Raw genomic sequence first — 19226 nt, 5'->3', positions numbered from 1 at the left:
AAGGTGCAAACATACTTTTTCTCTCTACTATTACTCCCATATTTTAAAATATAATTACAGTAAAATTAATTTGTTTTCATTAAACATGGCCTTATTTACATAAGTACAGCAAAAATAGTGATTGACCATATAAGCTCTTTTTTCATACGGCTTTGCAGAAACTTCTCATAAGGAATCTCAGATTGAGCTCTTAAAAACCTCTGAGGCCAGGAAACTAAGCCAAGGACTTGCCATCAGATTTTATCTACAGTATCTATAGTTGGGGTGAATTTCTCTTTCCTCAGGTCACCCAAAATATCCTGAAGTTCCCAGGCCTGCCAAGAAGTAACCTTCCTTACTTACCTGTTAAGACAGCTGGGAACTCTTTAAGCAAGGTACCAGGCTGGTCTTTCCAAGTAGTTCCTTAAAGCTGTCTGGTCATATTTGAGTCTATATTCAGTCTATACTGTCTAATCTTTCCGATTGTGTTATAAGGAGACCAGATTCTCATTGAATTTATGCAAATAACTGACTAAATTGCCATGGAGAGAATACTTAAGTTTCCAAATTCTGGAGGGGTCAGATAAGGAGAAAAATGTTTCATCTTTGTATACAATGGTATACTATATCAAATTGCTTTAAGTCATACATAACTTAAAAGAAAGGTTTCCTTAAATTTGGAAAAACAGGACCAGCAATGCTTTAAACAAAAAGTCGTAAAAAATTATAATTCTCCTTGTCAGTTCATTCAGTCCTATGTATTAACTACTTGTTCTGCTGGATTCCAGTTTTTCCATTAGTTCAAGAAATTTTTACCCAGTTCATTTTTATTTTATTTTTAACATCTTTTGAAATTTTTAACGTTTATTTATTTTTGAGAGACAGAGAGAGACAGGGGAGGGGCAAAGGGAGAGGGAGACACAGAATCCAAAGCAGGCTCCAGGCTCTGAGCTGTCAGCACGGAACACGATGTGAGGCTCGAACTCACGGACTGCGAGATCTTGACCTGAGCTGAAGTCGGACGCTTAACCGACTGAGCCCCCCAGGCGCCCCGAGATTATTTTGATAAGACACAAAATCTTTGTTTTATGGGCAGATTACATAAAAGGTAAAGAAAAACTTTACCATCTCTCATCAAGAGACCAATAGTCCAAGAAAACTATCCTTTTTACAAAAAGAAAACCAAATTTTAATTTTGTACCAGTTTACTTTTGATATTAAAATATATTCATTTAAAAAAAAACTTGGGGTGCCTGGGTGGTTCAGTGCGTTGAGCGTCTCTCTTTTTTTTTTTTTTTTTTAATTTTTTTTAACGTTTATTTATTTTTGAGACAGAGAGAGACAGCATGAACGGGGGAGGGTCAGAGAGAGGGAGACACAGAATTAAAACAGGCTCCAGGCTCTGAGCTGTCAGCACAGAGCCCGACGGGGGGCTCGAACTCACGGACCGCAGATCATGACCTGAGCTGAAGTCGGCCGCTCAACCAACTGAGCCACCCAGGCGCCCCGAGTGTCCAACTCTTAATCTCAGCTCAGATCTTGATCTCAGGGTCGTGAGTTCAAGCTCTTGGGCTCTGTGCTAGACATGAAGCCTACTTAAAAGAAATTTTTAAATTAAAAAATTAAAAAAAAAAAACTTCATTAAACTTGTTCTAATCTTAGCCAGCTTGATCACACACAATATTCCTTTCCAAAGACTCCTTTTCTACAAATATTCTATAACCTTTTTGGTATCCCTTCAGATTTTGTTCTCCGTCTTTCCTCTTTCCCATTCTGAAATAAGTAGTCTCACTATAGGACAAAATTACTTGCTTTCCCTCAACAAAAAATGCATGTCCATTCCTCATGCCTTCTTTTACTGAAAACACACATCCTACTTTCCTTTGCACATGAGATTTTTTTATTATTATTTCTAGTAGCTTTAATTAAATATATTAGAATTTTTAAACCCTTAAAGACCTTGATTTCTAATAAAAATAAAGAAGTAAACAATTGTGAACTATCTTTTACATTAACATTCTGTGGCTTGGCAAGTTTATAAGTACTTTTCATAATTTTCTAAAAACGTAGACCTTCTCATAGTAAATTTTTCAGTGTGACACAAAACCTGTTTACTAACAACCCCCCCCAATCTGTAGTTCCTCTATAAAAGGAAACTGAAAAGTAGATAAACCTATGTCTAGTAATGAATGTTCCAGTGTTTTATGTTATTTGGAAATAATCTAGATATTCAATGACTATCCATCGTTTAATTTAACTTAGCAAAACTTCAAGGTTTCAGGTTACCGAAAAGATTTGGGGAAACTATTTAAAAAGTTTACCCAAAAACTTTCATCTCACTTACATCTATTTAGTTCACTTCTTTTGAGCAATTATTTTTGGATTGCTTAGGAAAATTTCATCATTCCAAGTTATTTTTCTACCTGACAGATTTTGTAACAGAGATGACATGAAATTATTTGACTAGTATAAGGAGGCTGAATGAAGTTGTATGACTGCTTTATATTCAGTGTTGAGAACGCTAAAGACATGTGTATGTTAATTAAACCAACAAGCTTAAATAAGCCTTAATACTGAATGTTTTCCCAGATCATATGAACCTGAAAAGCATTTGGGTTTAGTTTCGATTATATTTTGGAGAATTTTGTGAATAATCGATATAAATGTTTAATTTTCTTTAAGCCAGTTAAATAGAGCTCTTTTACAAATTAATTTTGTCAATACTATCCAGAGGTAGAAAATACCACACATCTACAATACATATACACAGATGTACTTAAATATATAGACCGATGCAGAGACCTTATAGCTTTCATTTTAAGATTGTAGCCATGAGACAGGTATGGTAATGCAAAACTCACTAGCTTATAAAAGAACAGTTGGAATAAGTTAAATTTACCTATTCAGATGGCTGAATCTTTTTCTGTAATATTTGGGGAGATGACATTGAAGATTTGTATTTGACCTTGACAAGCAATTTTATGAAAGCTGTCAACTAGATTTTGGGCAAGGGACCTTCTGTGGCAGTTTGTATTGATAAAAAGCCTCCCTCCACCCCGCTTTTTCCTGGGGAAAACCCGGTAAAACATGTACATGTCAAAGACACAGGGAAAGAACATAAGTTCCTCCAAAACTACTTACAAGCTTTTGAGATAAATGCAGGAGATTTGGGGACTGGTAAAAAGGGTAGGTGGACTTTGAATTGATTTTAGAGCTGCATTTCTGGTTTTGCAAAGATCTGTAAGATAAGAACAGGTGCTTTTAATTTCTCAAGGAATTGGGTTGTAACTTAAATGATATCATAGGTTGGTCCACCCATCCAACCACATTATTTTCAATATGCTTTTTATATCAGGGAAAATATTTCCAACGAAGGTGGAATTCAAAAGATTTCCATGTTCTGGATTTCGAGTTGTTTGTAATGTTTTAGTAAACCCTTCCACAAAAGCTTGGGAAGGTTTTTTTTCTTTTCGTCTGTATTCATAGTTTGTATTTTAGCTTAGGGGAGAATACCTAAGAAAAACTCCTGTCAAGCATTGAGTACCAGCTTTTAATCTGTCCAACTTCCGATCACAGGACTAGCTACTTAAAAACATCCTTTTAAATGCCTTGTCAATTTTTAGGTGAGACAAACAGTAAATATTCCTAGCAGTTTTAAATAACTCCTTGGACTCCAGGAGCATCCCCAGAGAGGGTGCAAAAGATCTTATTTTCTCATACTGGTTACTGTGGACAGAGATCCAGGAGAACAGACTCTGGTAAGAGTTCTCACACCAAGGTAGCTTCTGCCAGTTTTTCCTAGGATACGTCTGCAGGCTCCTAGTGGAGTGTGAAGTAGGGTGTAGCTTTGGTATCTTCCAAAATTTGGCAAGGTTTTCCAGTAATTTTAACTTCACTTTCCCTTGACTGTTTAAGGGAATAAGGTAGCAATTTACCTGACACTCCCTCAGAGTCGTGTCACCTCTCCTTCAAGCGTAGAGACAAGGGTGTGTGTAAGCCACCAAGTTGGTGGGCTTTTGTTTATGGTGCTGCAGTCTTCTCCGAGTGGAAAGATGACTCAGGATTACTGAAGTGAGTACTCAGATAAGGGAGGATAGAGGGGAACGGCAGGAGTTACCTCAGTCTTACAGTCTTATTTTATGTACCTTTTGTGCTTTTAATTTTTCATGAGCCTTTTGCAACAAATCTTTCAATGAAGGTATTTTGGATTTTTGAAGCCTTTTGAAGGCTTCTGCATGCAGGTTAAAACAGGTGCTTACCATCCTGTTGGTTTGATTTAGGAACTCTTACTTTTTGAATGATCTTAACTAATTTGACCATTCCTCATAATGTTCATTGTGTTCTAGGTTGTAATTTACCTGAGGGCTTATAGCAGTTTGCTAGGACCCTATCCAAAAATGGAGTTGAACCCATATTTTCTGTCCAGCCATAGCTAGTGGTAAATGGGGTACAACCCACATTTCTGTCTGGCCATATTTTGGGGCCCCCAAACTGATGGTTACCAAGCCAACTTCTTAAGGACACGAAATAAGCTTAGTAAGATTTTGTCATTTTGTAAATGTTTATAGCTTCCTGGATTATAGTTTTTAGACTTAAAATAAGCAAGTGTGCCAGGAGGTGGTATGCTTTGGAATTTAAGGATCCCTTTCTCTCTTTTTCTTTTTTAAGCTAAGTGGGTTTCTCAGAGGCAGATTAATGCCTAAGAGGACATGCTGCTGGGTTGGGGATTGTGTGGTGTTTTACACTGTGCCTAGTTGCACCAAAATTTGCTGAGGTTAGTGGGCGACCTAGTGTTAACGTAACAACTGTCTTATCCTACCACAGGGATCTTAGGGTTAGGTGGTCAGCTAATAGCTTTTAAGTGCTGAACCATGTCTACCAATTTTGCAACTTTTGGTCTCCAGGATTCCAATCAGCAATAGAGTTTATCGACACAAAATGAGACAGACATTTTCACCTTAATGCACCAGCAGGAACCAAAAGGTGTTCCCCCAACCTGGCCAAGAGACGGGCCAGTACACACCACGGCCAAATCTCAACCAATGGGGACCATAGCCTGGAATTCCACGCAACAGGAAGCTATAGATTGAACCAGGAGTTCCCAGTGTGGACTCTGGGGGCTAATCAAGGGCTGGGATTTCCAGTCAAATGGGGAATTTTGGACTGGAAAGCCAATCAGATTAGGAGCTCAGTGCCAAGAGAGCAGAGCTCAGAACCAAGAGGAACTTACTGTGTGGCCCTTAGAAATGGCAAGAAGGACAGAGAACTCAAAGGGCTCGAGGGTATCACGTTTGTGTTTCTTGTTGTCCCCGAAGCCATTGAAAGTTTTCCTTTGGATCCAAATGCTCCCACCAAATCTGTTAAAAAAAAAAAAAAATTCAACTGAGTAAATTTAAAGATCTACTTGCTTTATTCAATGATTCATGAATTGGGCAGCATCCCATCGAGTAAGTAGAGAGGAAATCTGCAGAGCTGTGAAAACGAAAGACTTCTGCAAGCAGAAGGGGTGGGGAAAAGAAGCTACTAGCAAAAAAAGTGGATTGTTTCAGTCAAGGTCACCTTTCTTTGGGGGACTGAGGGAGTCCACCAGGTGGATTTTCTCACTAGCTGACCAGGAAATTCAAGTCTGACCGGTTATTGTATTACTGGGAGAGGATGAAACTGCAATTAGGTATTAAGCCTCAGTCTGATGACAGGAGGTTAGCACAAGTGACTCCATTTGGAGGCTGTTGTCTCTTTTTTAACAGACGTTAAAACTAATACATTATTATTTTTTATCTTAATGTAGGTGAAGAGAACTGGCCTTGTGGTGGTGAAAAACACGAAAATTGTTGGTCTCCATTGTTCTAGTGAAGATTTACATGCTGGGAAAATTGCTCTTATAAAACATGGGTCAAGGCTGAAAAACTGTGATCTTTATTTTTCCAGAAAACCATGTTCTGCTTGTTTGAAAATGATTGTAAATGGTAAGTGTAGATAAGGCTTGGTTGGGGATTAATAGTATTTATCTAAGAATAATCAAGATAAATTGCTTTCACACCACTGAGATAATTTAGAACTATTAATACATATCGGAATACAGTTGGTACACTGTAAACAGTGTCAGAAAACATGAATCTGGTCTCTGCCCTGTTACTACCTAATTAGATGATTCTTCATGTGTTAGTAAACTAATGCTAGCTGCTATAACAAACACCAAAATTTCAGTGGCTTAATATACTAGACCTTTATCACCCATGTAATAGTCCAGCACAGGTGCTGCTGAACAACAGGCAGCTTTTCTCCGTGTGGCTGATTCACGGGTGTTGGCATCTTCTGTCACATTGCTACTGTTGTCTTCTAGAGCCTTGAGTCCTCTGCATCCAGAGGCCGACCGAGACAGAGCATAGAGAAGGCATGCCTTCCCCCCAAAAACGCTGGCCTTTCTGTTCACATCCACTGTGGGCTCTGTAGTTCTTGGCTGAGCGGCTGTCTCCCAATGATTGTTCTGTACTTCAGAAGGAGAAGCACAGATGATTAATGTTTAACTATCTCTGCTACATCAGACCACTCACTAAAGCTCTTTATGCTTATGATTCTATTTTTTTTAAGTTTATTTATTTATTTTGAGAGAGAGAGAGAGAGAGAGAGAGAGAGAGAGCGCGAGAGTGCATGCACACAAGCAGGGGAGGGACTGAGAGAGGAAGAAAGAGAATCCCAAGCAGGCTCTGTGCTCAGCATGGAGCTCGACGCATGCCTCAATCCCATGAACCATGAGATCATGACCTGAACCAAAATAACCAACTGAGCCACCCAGGTGCCCCTTATGATTCTATTTTGTAGCCAGGTAAGTATGCAGAGCATTCTCCCATTTAAAAAATATTATATCTTTTACATATTTTAACTGAGATATTTTAACTGAGAATATGAATTATATATTTGGTTTTCATCCCATTCCTGGCACAGAGCGACTAAAAGCCTTGGAATTTCTGGAGTAATGAGAGTGATACAGGTGTCTTGTTATTCCTGACAAGCCCCCTTCAGACACACCTGACTTTGTTAGAGAAGTGGCTTTTGGGAAACTCCACTGATGGGGGCCTGGTTGCCAGGGGAGCTAACCAGGTGACTAGAGCGTTGGAAATCTCAACCTCACTCCTCAGACCTCTTCGGAAGGAAAGAGGGACTGGAGTTTGAGTTCAGTTACCAGTGTCAATAATTTAATCAGTTGTGCCTCTGTAATGAGGCCTCCTTAAAAACCCAAAAAGATGGGTTTGGAGAACTTCTGGGGAGAAATAAAAGGGCTTACATAGTTATTAATCCTCTTCTTCAAGTTGCTGTTTGGGTTATTTGTGTTACAATTTAATGTAACACATCAAATACCAAATGAGTGATAGAGGCTGTTAAGTAATACCTGAACTCAGAAGCAAAATAGTGACCCATGCAGGTTGGCATGTGATGAAAGGCTGGGGCTTAAGCTGGATCTTGATGGGTCAGATGTAGAGGAGGAAGAACACATTCCTGGTGAGGGGGACAGCACATGTGAGGTCATCAGTTTGTGAGAAGCAAGGTTTTGGGAGTCAGTGGTTTGAAATGGAGAATTATTATTGGTAAGAATAGTGGCAGATGGTTTAAAATGATAGGTTGGGACTTTAGTGGAGAACTTTGAAAAACTGTATGGTCTTTGGGCTTTGTCTTATAGAACAGAGTTCCTACACTTGTTTTGAGGGAGAGCTATTTTTATTTACATGAAAGTCTTAAGACTAAAGACCAGATCCATAGTAAAGGCAGTGCCCTTGAGCTACAGGTGGAAGCACTTCCGGAAGAAATGGTCACATGGCTAGAGCCTACTGGCCCGCAGCAAGTATTCAAGCAGGTAGAGCACAGATACCACTGGATTCTATAGTCTTTTCCCTGCTGTTAAGAATAGAGAGATAGGTATGAGAGAGGTGGGGACAGCTTTTCCGTTTTCTTTTTTTTTTACCAATTGATTGTGCAGATTGGATATTCATTTTACTTAGGTCACTTGTGTTAATTGACCTATAAACCCTATTATTAATAATATGGAGCCACTGAACCTTCTTGAGCAGGATGTAACATGATTAAAATTTCTATTATTACTTTTGAATTTTTTTTTACTGAATTGAAACACGGAAAGATAGGAGGTTGAGAGCTCATTAGGCTGGGTGTAAATGTGGTATAAAATAGGTGGAGATGGTGGCATTGATATAGAAAGAAAAGAATGTGAAAAGAGCAAATTATGTGTTGACTGATCTCTCCTAGAGTCAAGGGAGAAAAATGAATAAAACATAGTTGTGTTTTGTGCTAAGCTGACTATGCTGAAAGCACTCTTAATAGCCTCAGAGCTGTTAGAGAATCAGAATTAGAAGGAAAGAATTAGAAAGACAGGGGAGTGCAAGTAACTCACCACTGCTTCACGTCTTAGTCTTTGATTTAAGACGTTTGAACCTGGCAAAACAAATGAAGTGTGGAAAATCAGGAAGGACCTACCATGGAAGTGGTTTCGTGTTAGTATTAAGCCCATATATAAATAAAATTGCGGTTATCGTAGGCTTATATATTTTATCTTGGGAAGGGTCATGGTTTAGCCCCATGCTATAATGAAGTTATTTTCATTACAAATACTATTAAGTCAGTTAAAGGAAACGTTTCTAAAGCATGGTGGTTCTCAAAATGTGGTTTTTGGATTCTTGATGGTCCACAAGATAAAATTGTTTTCATAATGATACTACATTTATACTAATAGAACCAAAACAATGATGAGTAAAACTACTGTTGCCGTAGTATGAATCAAGCTGATAGTAGTCCTTGTACTCTTCAAGGCCACAAACTTGGAGTTAAAAAAGAGGGTTTCATGCGGTGCCTCAATGACTCAAATTGGTAAAGTGTCTGAATGAATTTTGGCTCGGGTCATGATCTCACAGTTGGTAAGATCGAGCCCTGCATCAGGCTCTGTGCTGACAGCATGGAGCCTGCTTGGGATTCTCTCTCTGCCCCTTCCCTGCTTGTTCATTCTCTCTCTCTCTCTCTCTCTCTCTCTCTCTCTCTCTCTCTCTCTCTCTCTCTCAAATAAATAAATAAATAAATAAACTTTAAAAAAAAAGAGAGTTTCATGTAAGAATGTCTGTGATGAAACAGTAAAAATTATTAATTTTATTAAATCCCAACCCTTGAGTACACATCTTTTTAATATTCGGTGTGAAAAAAATAGGAGGTGGGCCTAAAGCACTTGCCCTACAAACCTGAGTATAAAGGTTGCCTGAAGGAAAACCACTTACTGGGTGCAGCTGTTTGAGTTATTGTATCCAAACTAACTGGAGTTTATGAGGCAGATCCTTGGTGGAGTTGTCACACAAAGGAAACTATTTGCAGCAAATAAGGGGCTATGGGCAAGCACTGAGAGCTGGTATCAGCTGGATGGGGTCTTGGGCTTATCTCTGTTAGGGAGTGCAGGGCCTTGTTTACTTTTGAAACAGCACTGTGAGTTTTTACCACTGAATTATTGTGACTGAAATGATTAGGCTATTTTGGTAGAGATTGTTAGTTTTTGCATTCCCTTTGTTCCCTTAAAATCATTTGCATTTTTTAAAAAATTGTTTAATGTTTGCTTATTTTTGAGAAAGACAGAGAGAGAGAGAGAGAGAGAGAGTGCGAGCGGGGGAGAGGCAGAGAGAGAGGGAGACACAGAATCCCAAGCAGGCTCCATACTCTGAGCTGTCAGCACAGAACGCCACACGGGGCTTGAACTCACAAACCGTGAGATCGTGACCTGAGTTTGAGTCAGAGGCTTAATCTCTTAACCAATTGAGCCACCCAGGCACCCCTTAAATCCTTTTGCATTTCTTTGTAATTCTGATTTAGGAAGTTCTGCAAGAAGTGTGCTAGGGAGACTAGAGCTGGTAAGGCATAGATTGAGGAGCAGAGCTAGGGGCCTAAAATGACTTCTCTTTCTTTTTCTGGAAACCCCTAACTCTTTATGCTTATGTTATGAACTGAATTGTCCACTTTTTTCATTGAACACTGTGAACTAACAAACTAATTCTTTACACTTGGCTGTTTGGCAGTATTCTCTCAAAGCAACGGATAGTATTTGTTGCCAATAATAAAAGTTGAGTCTTCAAGGGGCACCTGGGTGGCTCAGTTGATTAAGCATCCAATTCTTGGTTTTGGCTCAAGTCATGATCTCACAGTTTATGCGTTTGAGCCCTGCTTAGGATTCTCCCTCTGTCTCTGTCCCTCCCCCACTCATGTGCATGCACTCTCTCAAAATAAATAAAACTTAAAAAAAAGTTGAGTCTTCAAGTGAAAATTAGAATTTTGAAAAACTCATATCCACCATCATGAGCAACATGTAGCTTCCCGACACTTAAAGACTCTTCTGATGTGATATCAGTGATGATAATATTAATGAATAGAACTTTTTTTTAATATTGTAAAATCAGTAAACCAGTATTTCCAAATGACCAATGCATGATGCTACAAAGTCATGCATGAGCGAAAGTGCCATTCTAAGTGCACAATAAACCAATGGACTTTAGCATAATTATACAAAAAGTTTGTTGTTATATTTCAGATTCCACATTGTAACTAACCTTTAAGAAATTATCCCTTGTCAAACTTCTATGTAATATGAAAGAAGAATATTCACTTACCTGAAATGGCTGTTAAAATACTCCTTTTTCAACTACACATCTTTGTGAGGCTGGATATTTTTCATATACTTCAGTGAAAACCTATGACAACAGATTGAAAGCAGGAGCAGATTTGAGAACCCAGCTATCTTCTGTTAAGCTAAATAATAAATTTGTAAACATTTAAAACAATGCCATTCTTTTCAACTAGTATTTGTTGCTGTTTTGGGAAATACATGTTGTTTTTGTTTTTATTAAACTGTTATTTATATTAATATATAGTAGGTTCTCTGTTCCTTTAATGAATTAATAAATATTTTTTGAAATTTGTTTGAATTTTCTGATACAGTAAATATCAGTAGGTACAATCTACATAAACAAAGCTCTTTGGGGTTCTCATTAATTTTAAGAGTGTAACAGAGTCTGAAACAAACCAACAAATCTGAAAACCTCTGCTGTAGCATTTGCCACTGGTACATGAACATTTGTCCAAAGACTAGTCATCCTCTCTTCTCCTTAAGTCAGGATTACTAGAAGCAACCAGATGCTTAGATGAAAGATTGACTATCACTACTGAGTAGGAAATGGATTATGAGAACTCCAACAGAGGGAAGGTGAAATGCAGCCACTGGAAACTTCTAATATTAGCTCCGAGGCCTTCAGAATTGATTTATAACCCAAACCACAGTAAGACTCAGGAGTAGCAGGGAGTAGATAGAAATGTGCGCTTGTTCAACTAAGACTTTTTAGTTCATCTGTTACTTTGAATGTAGGACACGCTATGGGCCATCTGTCTTTTCGCTTCTGGGCACAATCGTAAAAAGTCTCCTAGCTGAAATTGCAGGAGATATTACAAATATCTTTGTAAACGACTAATTAATTAATGAACATTTGAATGCTTAATGCTGTACCCTGTATAAGGCATCTCATTGGTCCCTCTCAAATGCAAAATATTCTTTTCATCTGTTTGTAATCTAGTTTTGTTTTCTATTTTGTAAATTGTCCGATCATATCATTTTGCCTCTCGAGGCCTTATTCTTGTCAATTCATATGTGCTGTTAATGAATTAAAATCTTCTCTGTATATTAAAGATTACTAACCTACTGTCACATTGATTGAAAATTCTAGTTTATTGTTTTGTTTTTAATTTTGTGGACTTAAAAAAATTAATATTGTTTCCCCATCCCCCCCAACACACGCACACACATACACTGTTGCCCTCACATTATTTTAGCCATTTAGATTTTTTCTGTATTTTTACTGTTTTAAACAGTGCTGCACTAAATATATGCATGCATGAATTTTTTCTGTTTCTGTTTAGAATAACTTTTTAGAGTAGCTTCCCAGAGGAAGAATTCAGAGCATAGGTACATTTTTCATATATGGATGAATTGTTTATTTCAAGTACAAACTCTGGACAGTATCAGTTGTTGGCTCTGATATTTCTAAAAGCAGCCACTTGATTACTTGTAGGACTCTGGTATTTAGTCCTGGCACTGGGCTTTGGGACCACACTTTGGCAAAGCCAGTGATTCCACAAGTATCTTCCATGAGCTTTGTTAAGGATCACCCATCTTTTCCTGTGAAGGGCTAGATAGTAAATATTTTAGGCTTTGCAGGCCATATGGTGTCTGTACAGATATTCAACTCAGCTACTCCATTGTTGTGCAAAAGCAGCTAGAGACTATGTCAATGAATGGGTGAGTCTGTTTTCAAATAAAACTTTATTTATAGACACTGAATTTGAGTTTCATAAAATTTTCATGTGTCATAAAATACTATTCTTTTGACCTTCTGCAATTATTTAAAACTATAAAATCCATTCTTAAACCTGCCAGCTGTACAAAAACAGGCAATGGGACAGATTTAGCCGATGGGCTATAGTTTGCCAACCTTCTGCCTATATTAAAATTGACTTCATAATGGACATTTATTATATTGGGACCTCTGGATCTACCACAGTGATATGGTGGATTTATCATGAAAACCTTAACTTCAGCATGTGTCTGATAACTACCTTTCATATTTTGTATTTCAGCTGGAGTTAACCGAATTTCATACTGGCCTGCTGATCCAGAAATAAGTTTGCTTACTGAGGCTTCTAGTTCTGAAGATGCGAAGTTAGATGCCAAAGCAGTGGAAAGATTGAAGTCAAACAGTCGGGCCCACGTGTGTGTCTTACTTCAGCCTTTGGTGTGTTATATGGTGCAGTTTGTAGAGGAGACCTCTTACAAATGTGACTTTATTCAAAAAATTGCAAAAACACTGCCGGATGCTAACGTTGACTTTTATTCTGAATGTAAACAAGAAAGAATAAAAGAATTTGAAATGTTATTTTTGGTTCCAAATGAAGACATGCATAAGCAAATACTGATGACTATAGGTTTGGAGAACCTCTGTGAAAATCCATACTTTAGCAATCTAAGGCAAAACATGAAAGACCTTATCCTCCTTTTGGCCACAGTAGCTTCCAGTGTGCCCAACTTTAAGCACTACGGATTTTATTGTGGTAATACCGAACAGATTAATGAAATTCACAATCAAAGTTTGCCACAAGAAATTGCAAGGCACTGCATGGTTCAGGCCAGGTTATTGGCATATCGAACTGGTGAGTTACATGCTTAGTGCATAAATTGGGGCTGATTGATTGGGTTGTATTTGTCTCAGAAGTAAAATGGTATTCATGTCATCCATGGTAGGGTTCATTTACTCTTTCTTAGTACTGAAGTTTTGCTGGTCATATGTGTAGAAGTTAGCGAGACCCCTGAGTAGACAACTCAGAGCAGTTTTAGGATTCCTTGCGGCCTTATATTCAGTGCTACATTTATAAATCAGGGCCTGATTATGTAGGACCTTCTTCTTCCTGCTTTTGTGTTCTCATTGTTCATTGAGCTCTCCACTAGAGATGGGACAAAAAGAGAAAGAGAACCAAAAATCATTCATTTTTAATTAACTGTTCAGTATTTTGTATGTATTTGGTATTTTTTTTTAATGTTTTTAATGTTTATTTATTATTGAGAGAGAGACAGAGCATGAGCGTGGGAGGGGCAGAGAGAGGGGGAAACACAGAATCCGAAGCAGGCTCCAGGCTCTGAGCTGTCAGCATAGGGTCCGACATGGGGCTCGAACTCACAAACTGCGAGATCATGACCTGAGCTGAAGTTGGACATTTAACCGACTGAGCCACCCAGGCGCCCCAGTGTATTCGGTATTTAATAAAAACTTTGAAAATCTTTATAATAAAAAATGAACTCAAAATAACAGAATTAAAGTAAAGGAATAATGACAAATTCTTCCCATTGCTGGTATGTCTTCCATCAGCAAGTTGAGAAATCAAACATTTTTAACTTTATTAAGCTGTGCATGAGTGTATATGTGAAAAAGGATACTATTGGGAATTTTCTTTATTGTGATAAAAGATGGCATCTGTATTTCTAATTATAGAACAATGTTTTCACATCTTACCAGATGTAAGATTTTTCAAAGTAGAATCTTGATCACTTTTTTAAATGTGACTTTGAAATAAGGAGGAAAAATACAGGCAGGAGGAGCAGTAGAGTAAGATTTGGTGAATGGAGGATTTTTTTAGCTTATCCCAAGAAAGAAGAAGAAAGAAAATCTTAAGAAAAGGTCCATACAAATACCACTGGTCTGCAGTATATTCTAAACAAAGACCACAATCAAAGTACTTTCAGCAGAATGGAGATCTTCAATGACCGCATTTCAGAATCACAATTAATGTTTTATTAAAAGTCCAAATGCTCAAATTCCAACCCAGACCTACTGAACAGAGCTTCCTAAGGGTGTGGCCTAGGCTTATGAATTTTTAAAGTTCTGCAAGGGATTCTGCCATTCAGCAGGGTTAATAATCACTCAACTCTTATTAAAGAATGTGGTTCTACTATAGGCACAAGCTATATGACTCCAAACAATTATGTAAAAGACTGATTTAATGTAATTATGTTGTATTGTGGGCTGCACGTTTAGTCTCTTTGCCAAAACCAGCCTTGTAAATAATTTTTCTCTAAACCATACTGGAAGGGCAGAAACATAAATGGGAACAGCTGTTAAAGCTATAATTCACTAATTAATTCTCCTTTGCTAATTAGAATTCAGTTGATTCCAGGGTGCGCGTAAGCTGGGAGATCGGAATCTGCTGTTCTTTTAGTTGATTTCAGTACCTCTTCTCATAGGAGAACATCTCATCGTGCCATGTAGGATTCCAGTGTGTAAAGGTGCAGTAATGCATAGATAGAAATTTGCATCTATGTTGTTTATAAGATACTCTATAAATGTATCTACTATTTCTGTGCGGAGTTTTGTACATGAAGTTGTGCTTCTGCTCTTGATGGGTAACTTAAAAGATTTTTACAGGTTAATTTTTTTTATTGTGGATGGCTTTTTTGCCTGGAGCCCAAATCTTGAATAGGATGCAACTCTCTGTCATGCACTCCACTCCACTCTCTGCTCTCCCAGGGAAGGGACAGTTTTTCCTTAGCACTAATGCTCAGCATGATGTGCTGAGTGGATAAAGGAAATCTTTTTATATCCAAAGTTAAATGGTCCACAATCCCTTATCCAAAATTCTTGGAGCCAGATGAAAAGGAGTTCAGAATTTTTCAGATTTTAGAAAGTAATATGGTACATGTATTGTATATGACAGCATTCCAGGGGGTCTGGCACAGTGCATTATAATCAAACACATACATGTGGAGTAGAATGTATGAATATTTGCACTAAATATTTGGTTAGGTGTGACCATGAAATAAGTACATTAAGCTGTAAAAAAAGAAAAAAACAAACCTTGATAAAAGGGACTTCAGATGAGAAATACTGGACCTATATAACAGTAACAATTTTTTAAGCACCTAGAATATGTCAGGCACAGAGCCGGGCAATTTATATATGTATCTTATTTAACACTGAGGGCAGTCCGGCAAGGTAGATAGCCCCCGATGGAGTGTCCTAACAACTCAGGCTTTTAATTTCACACTGTTCAGTTTACTTTGATTTTATTTCACTCCATAGGTGAAGACATCATTTCATTAAACCATTTTATTTAAAAATATGAGTGAAATGAATTCCAGAACCTCTAACAACAGACTTCTAAAAGTAATTGAGAAGCTGGTACTTAATAATTGTATTTTAAATGATGAATAAATAGGATCCATGGAGGTGTCATTAAAGGTAGCAAAAACGTGACAAAATTCATTTAGACTCTAGAGAGGGGGAAAAAAGAGGAGGGCATTGCATCTTGTCTACCTGATTTAAGTGTGATTTTTAAATCTTTTTTGGGGGTCCCATTTTCCCTTAGACTAAGTGTTTTTCAAAGCTGAGGATTATGCCTTCCTCCTGAACCACAACATTGATGATGAAAGTAGGTTGGAGAAGCTATGAAAGTTAACTGTTTCAGATCATAACTTGGTGGTTGGTTCTCAACTTGGTTCTCTGCCTATGAATCAGAGGGGATGCTCATGAAAAATGTGGGTTCCTGAGCCCTGGCTGAAGTCTTTGGAGAGGTCACTTCAGGGGGTTTCCCTGGGAGTCAGGAGTCTTCCTTTTAACAAACATGCAGTGATTCTGATGAAGTGGCTGTGGACCACACTTGGGCAAATGCTGACATGACCACAGAATCTGGAGCTAAAATAACCACACCTGTGTTCCAGAATCGTGGGCTGAAGAGTTCTCTGACTTTTGGTGATTGGAGTCTCAGAAATTTGGCTCAGTGAATATAATAAGTTGGCCTTCTCCTTCAAGGTATACAGAGAAAGAAAACCTGTGAATGAGCAGATTATGGGGAGCAACGTCTGTACAAATTGCAGACATGAAAAGATTCTTGAGAAATTACCTCATCTGTCATCCGACCTTGGAGCTGTGTGAAATCTACTCCATCTAACATGGATACAATTTTATTCTGATTTTAAGAGACATAGAAAAGAATATTCTGTTGGTTTAACTAAACTTAGAAAGGCAGTAGAGCCACATACTGAGGGAAAATTACATTTTTCCCCTCCTGACAAGGTTTAGTCTGTCCCCAGACTGAAACAGAAAAAGTGGCTCCTGAGACTTAAAAAAAACATAACATGAAAAATACTTAGTGTTGATGGTAGGAAAAATAGACTCTTCATATGAAGAATTTCTATTTCAGTCTCTCATTTTTTGTTTCAGGTTTGTACATGTATTAAGGATAGTTTTACTTAAAGGTTTTGGTTTACGTTTATAACTTCTGCCACCTGCCTTAGAAATGAGCATAAAGCCATAATTATATTCTTTTCCACTCTTATGTTATACTCTGCACGTCTTGGAAGGAACAAAGTTTTGTTTACAGCAAAATCTCTTCCATGAATCTCCACTGTAGAATAAGCCTTCCCATACCCTCCATTCCTCAGCATGGGGTTCATTTCCATTCTACCACAAGCACAGCACATGGGTGCTTCCTGTCTGTCTCCCACTTCAGACTATAAATTTCATGAATACAGGAACTTTTCAGCATTGTCCCACTTGGGCATTCAATAAAGGGAAATCTTTGTTACGAAATTCTTTTTTTTTTTTTTTCAACGTTTATTTATTTTTGGGACAGAGAGAGACAGAGCATGAACGGGGGAGGGGCAGAGAGAGAGGGAGACACAGAATCGGAAACAGGCTCCAGGCTCTGAGCCATCAGCCCAGAGCCTGATGCGGGGCTCGAACTCACGGACCTTGAGATCGTGACCTGGCTGAAGTCGGACGCTTAACCGACTGCGCCACCCAGGCGCCCCTGTTACGAAATTCTTAATGTCAAAGGGAGGGGTAGATTTCATTTAGTGGGCTAAAGTTTAGTCACTTGATTACTTTGCCTGTTTTCTCATCTAGAAAAGGAAATTTTATCTGCTTTACCTTTACGGTAAAAATGAGATAATGGGTAAAAAGTGCTTAAAATAAATTACACAAATGCTTTGTGATATAATTGTGAAAACTTGAGCTTGCTTGAACTGAAGATGGGGAATTTTATCATAGTATCGTAAGTTTTAAAAATTAACTTATTTGTAAGGCAAACTAGTTTTTAATACCTAGATGGAATGAAGTTATCATTGGAGGGATTAACTTTTAGGAAATTGTGGAGTGAAACTACAGTTTCATTTAATCCTTACCAATATGAAAATGCCCTAGAGTAAGTTCCCAGATTGTTACTGTTTCTGTGTAAATGTACCTGCTTAACCACATCAGTCCCTTATTAAGATTTTGATAAATACTGTGGTTTTCATAATTACTCTATAATTGTCTTTAGAAATTTGAAACTTATCTTTGTATTAGTAAAAGGAAAAAGTAAATCCTTGATATGCAGCATTTCTATTTTGGTTTTTTAAAACTTTCTGTTTCAGATTCATGGTTTTAAAAACTACAGCTTTATTTGTTGTAGAGGTTTTGGTTCTGCAGGGAAATTGTAACCTTATGTTTATAACTTCTGCCACTTGATTTAGAAATGAGCATCATTCACTAAGTTGACCTTCTTTTCCCATTGAGATAAACTCTGAAGGTCAGGAAAAGGACTTTCATATAGGTATGAAAGCCCATAAAACTTGCTTTTGTTTGTATTATAAGTTTGAGCTTTATTTCTTAGCAACAATATTTCCATAAAATGTATTTTCCATGATTAGAGTATAAAAAATGCTAGAAGACAGATTTGATTGTTGTGAATTATTGTTACATTAAATTCATTAGTTCAGAAACTTCTTTTTAAGTCATTTTCATCATCTGTTAGAAATAGTCTTTTAGAGACTGATTTGTTGGTGGAGAATCTATAAAATTACCCCCAGTTCTGGTTACAGCTTTGCGGTGATCTGACTGTGGGCACTGCCATTGTAATGAGCTCAGCATATAGATCCTGTGTGATTGGGTTGGTAATGACACTGTATGGTTATTTAGTACCTGGTTCCCATATCCATGCCTGAAAGTATTTACTTTAGTGGTAAACTTTTACTACACAAATTTATTTAGTAATAAAAAAGTATTTATTTCTATAGTTAGTGAAGATATCAAGGATTGCTGCTACATTGTGAATTATGTTTCAATACTATGTACTGTTTTTAGAAACTTGTATTTCTGAAACTAACAAATCACTGATTTTTGCTGTGTTAAATGACATTTATCTTTCAGAGGATCATAAAACTGGAGTTGGAGCAGTCATTTGGGCAGAAGGAAAATCTGTAAGTATGAAAATAGTTCTTTAAACATTTAACCTTGATTTTGTTTAAACCTAGTTCAATCTTACGTGCATTATATTTTATTGATCCATTGGGGTTAATATTTCATTTTGGTGCATTTGTTAAATTCGATAAATATTTGATCATTCCCCCAACAATTGTCTAGGTAGATTAATTGATTTAGCAAACATTTATTAAACATTTTCCACAGGGTAGGCACTGTGCCACGATGAACAGTGGGGAGGTAAGGACCACGTTTCCTGCCCTTGGTGGCCTTAAATAGTCTATTAATGGAGACGGGGGAACGAAAAAGGGGCTGGCATATAAATGTAATTATAACGTGACACTGGGAGGGCAGGGAGCAGAAATCTCTACACTGCTTGGAGAAATGAGTAAAATATTCTTAGAGGAGGTAGGGTGCTATTTATTAGTCTCG

The 19226-nt window shown here is 37.6% G+C and overlaps 1 protein-coding gene across 2 annotated transcripts in view; it reads left to right on the top strand.

The window, feature by feature from the left end:
• The window catches only part of CDADC1 (cytidine and dCMP deaminase domain containing 1), a 45317-nt gene that overhangs the window by 13100 nt on the left and 12991 nt on the right, over positions 1–19226 (top strand). For both annotated transcript variants that reach the window (XM_003980370.6, XR_002154353.3), the window contains exons 4-6: positions 5768–5945; positions 12646–13215; positions 18744–18793. In XM_003980370.6, coding sequence (XP_003980419.1) covers positions 5768–5945; positions 12646–13215; positions 18744–18793 — 798 coding nt within the window. The remainder of the gene's footprint in view (positions 1–5767; positions 5946–12645; positions 13216–18743; positions 18794–19226) is intronic.

Source organism: Felis catus, chromosome A1 (assembly GCF_018350175.1).
Source record: "Felis catus isolate Fca126 chromosome A1, F.catus_Fca126_mat1.0, whole genome shotgun sequence".
Lineage (NCBI taxonomy): Eukaryota > Metazoa > Chordata > Mammalia > Carnivora > Felidae > Felis > Felis catus.
This window is presented reverse-complemented; position numbering and strand designations above follow the sequence as displayed.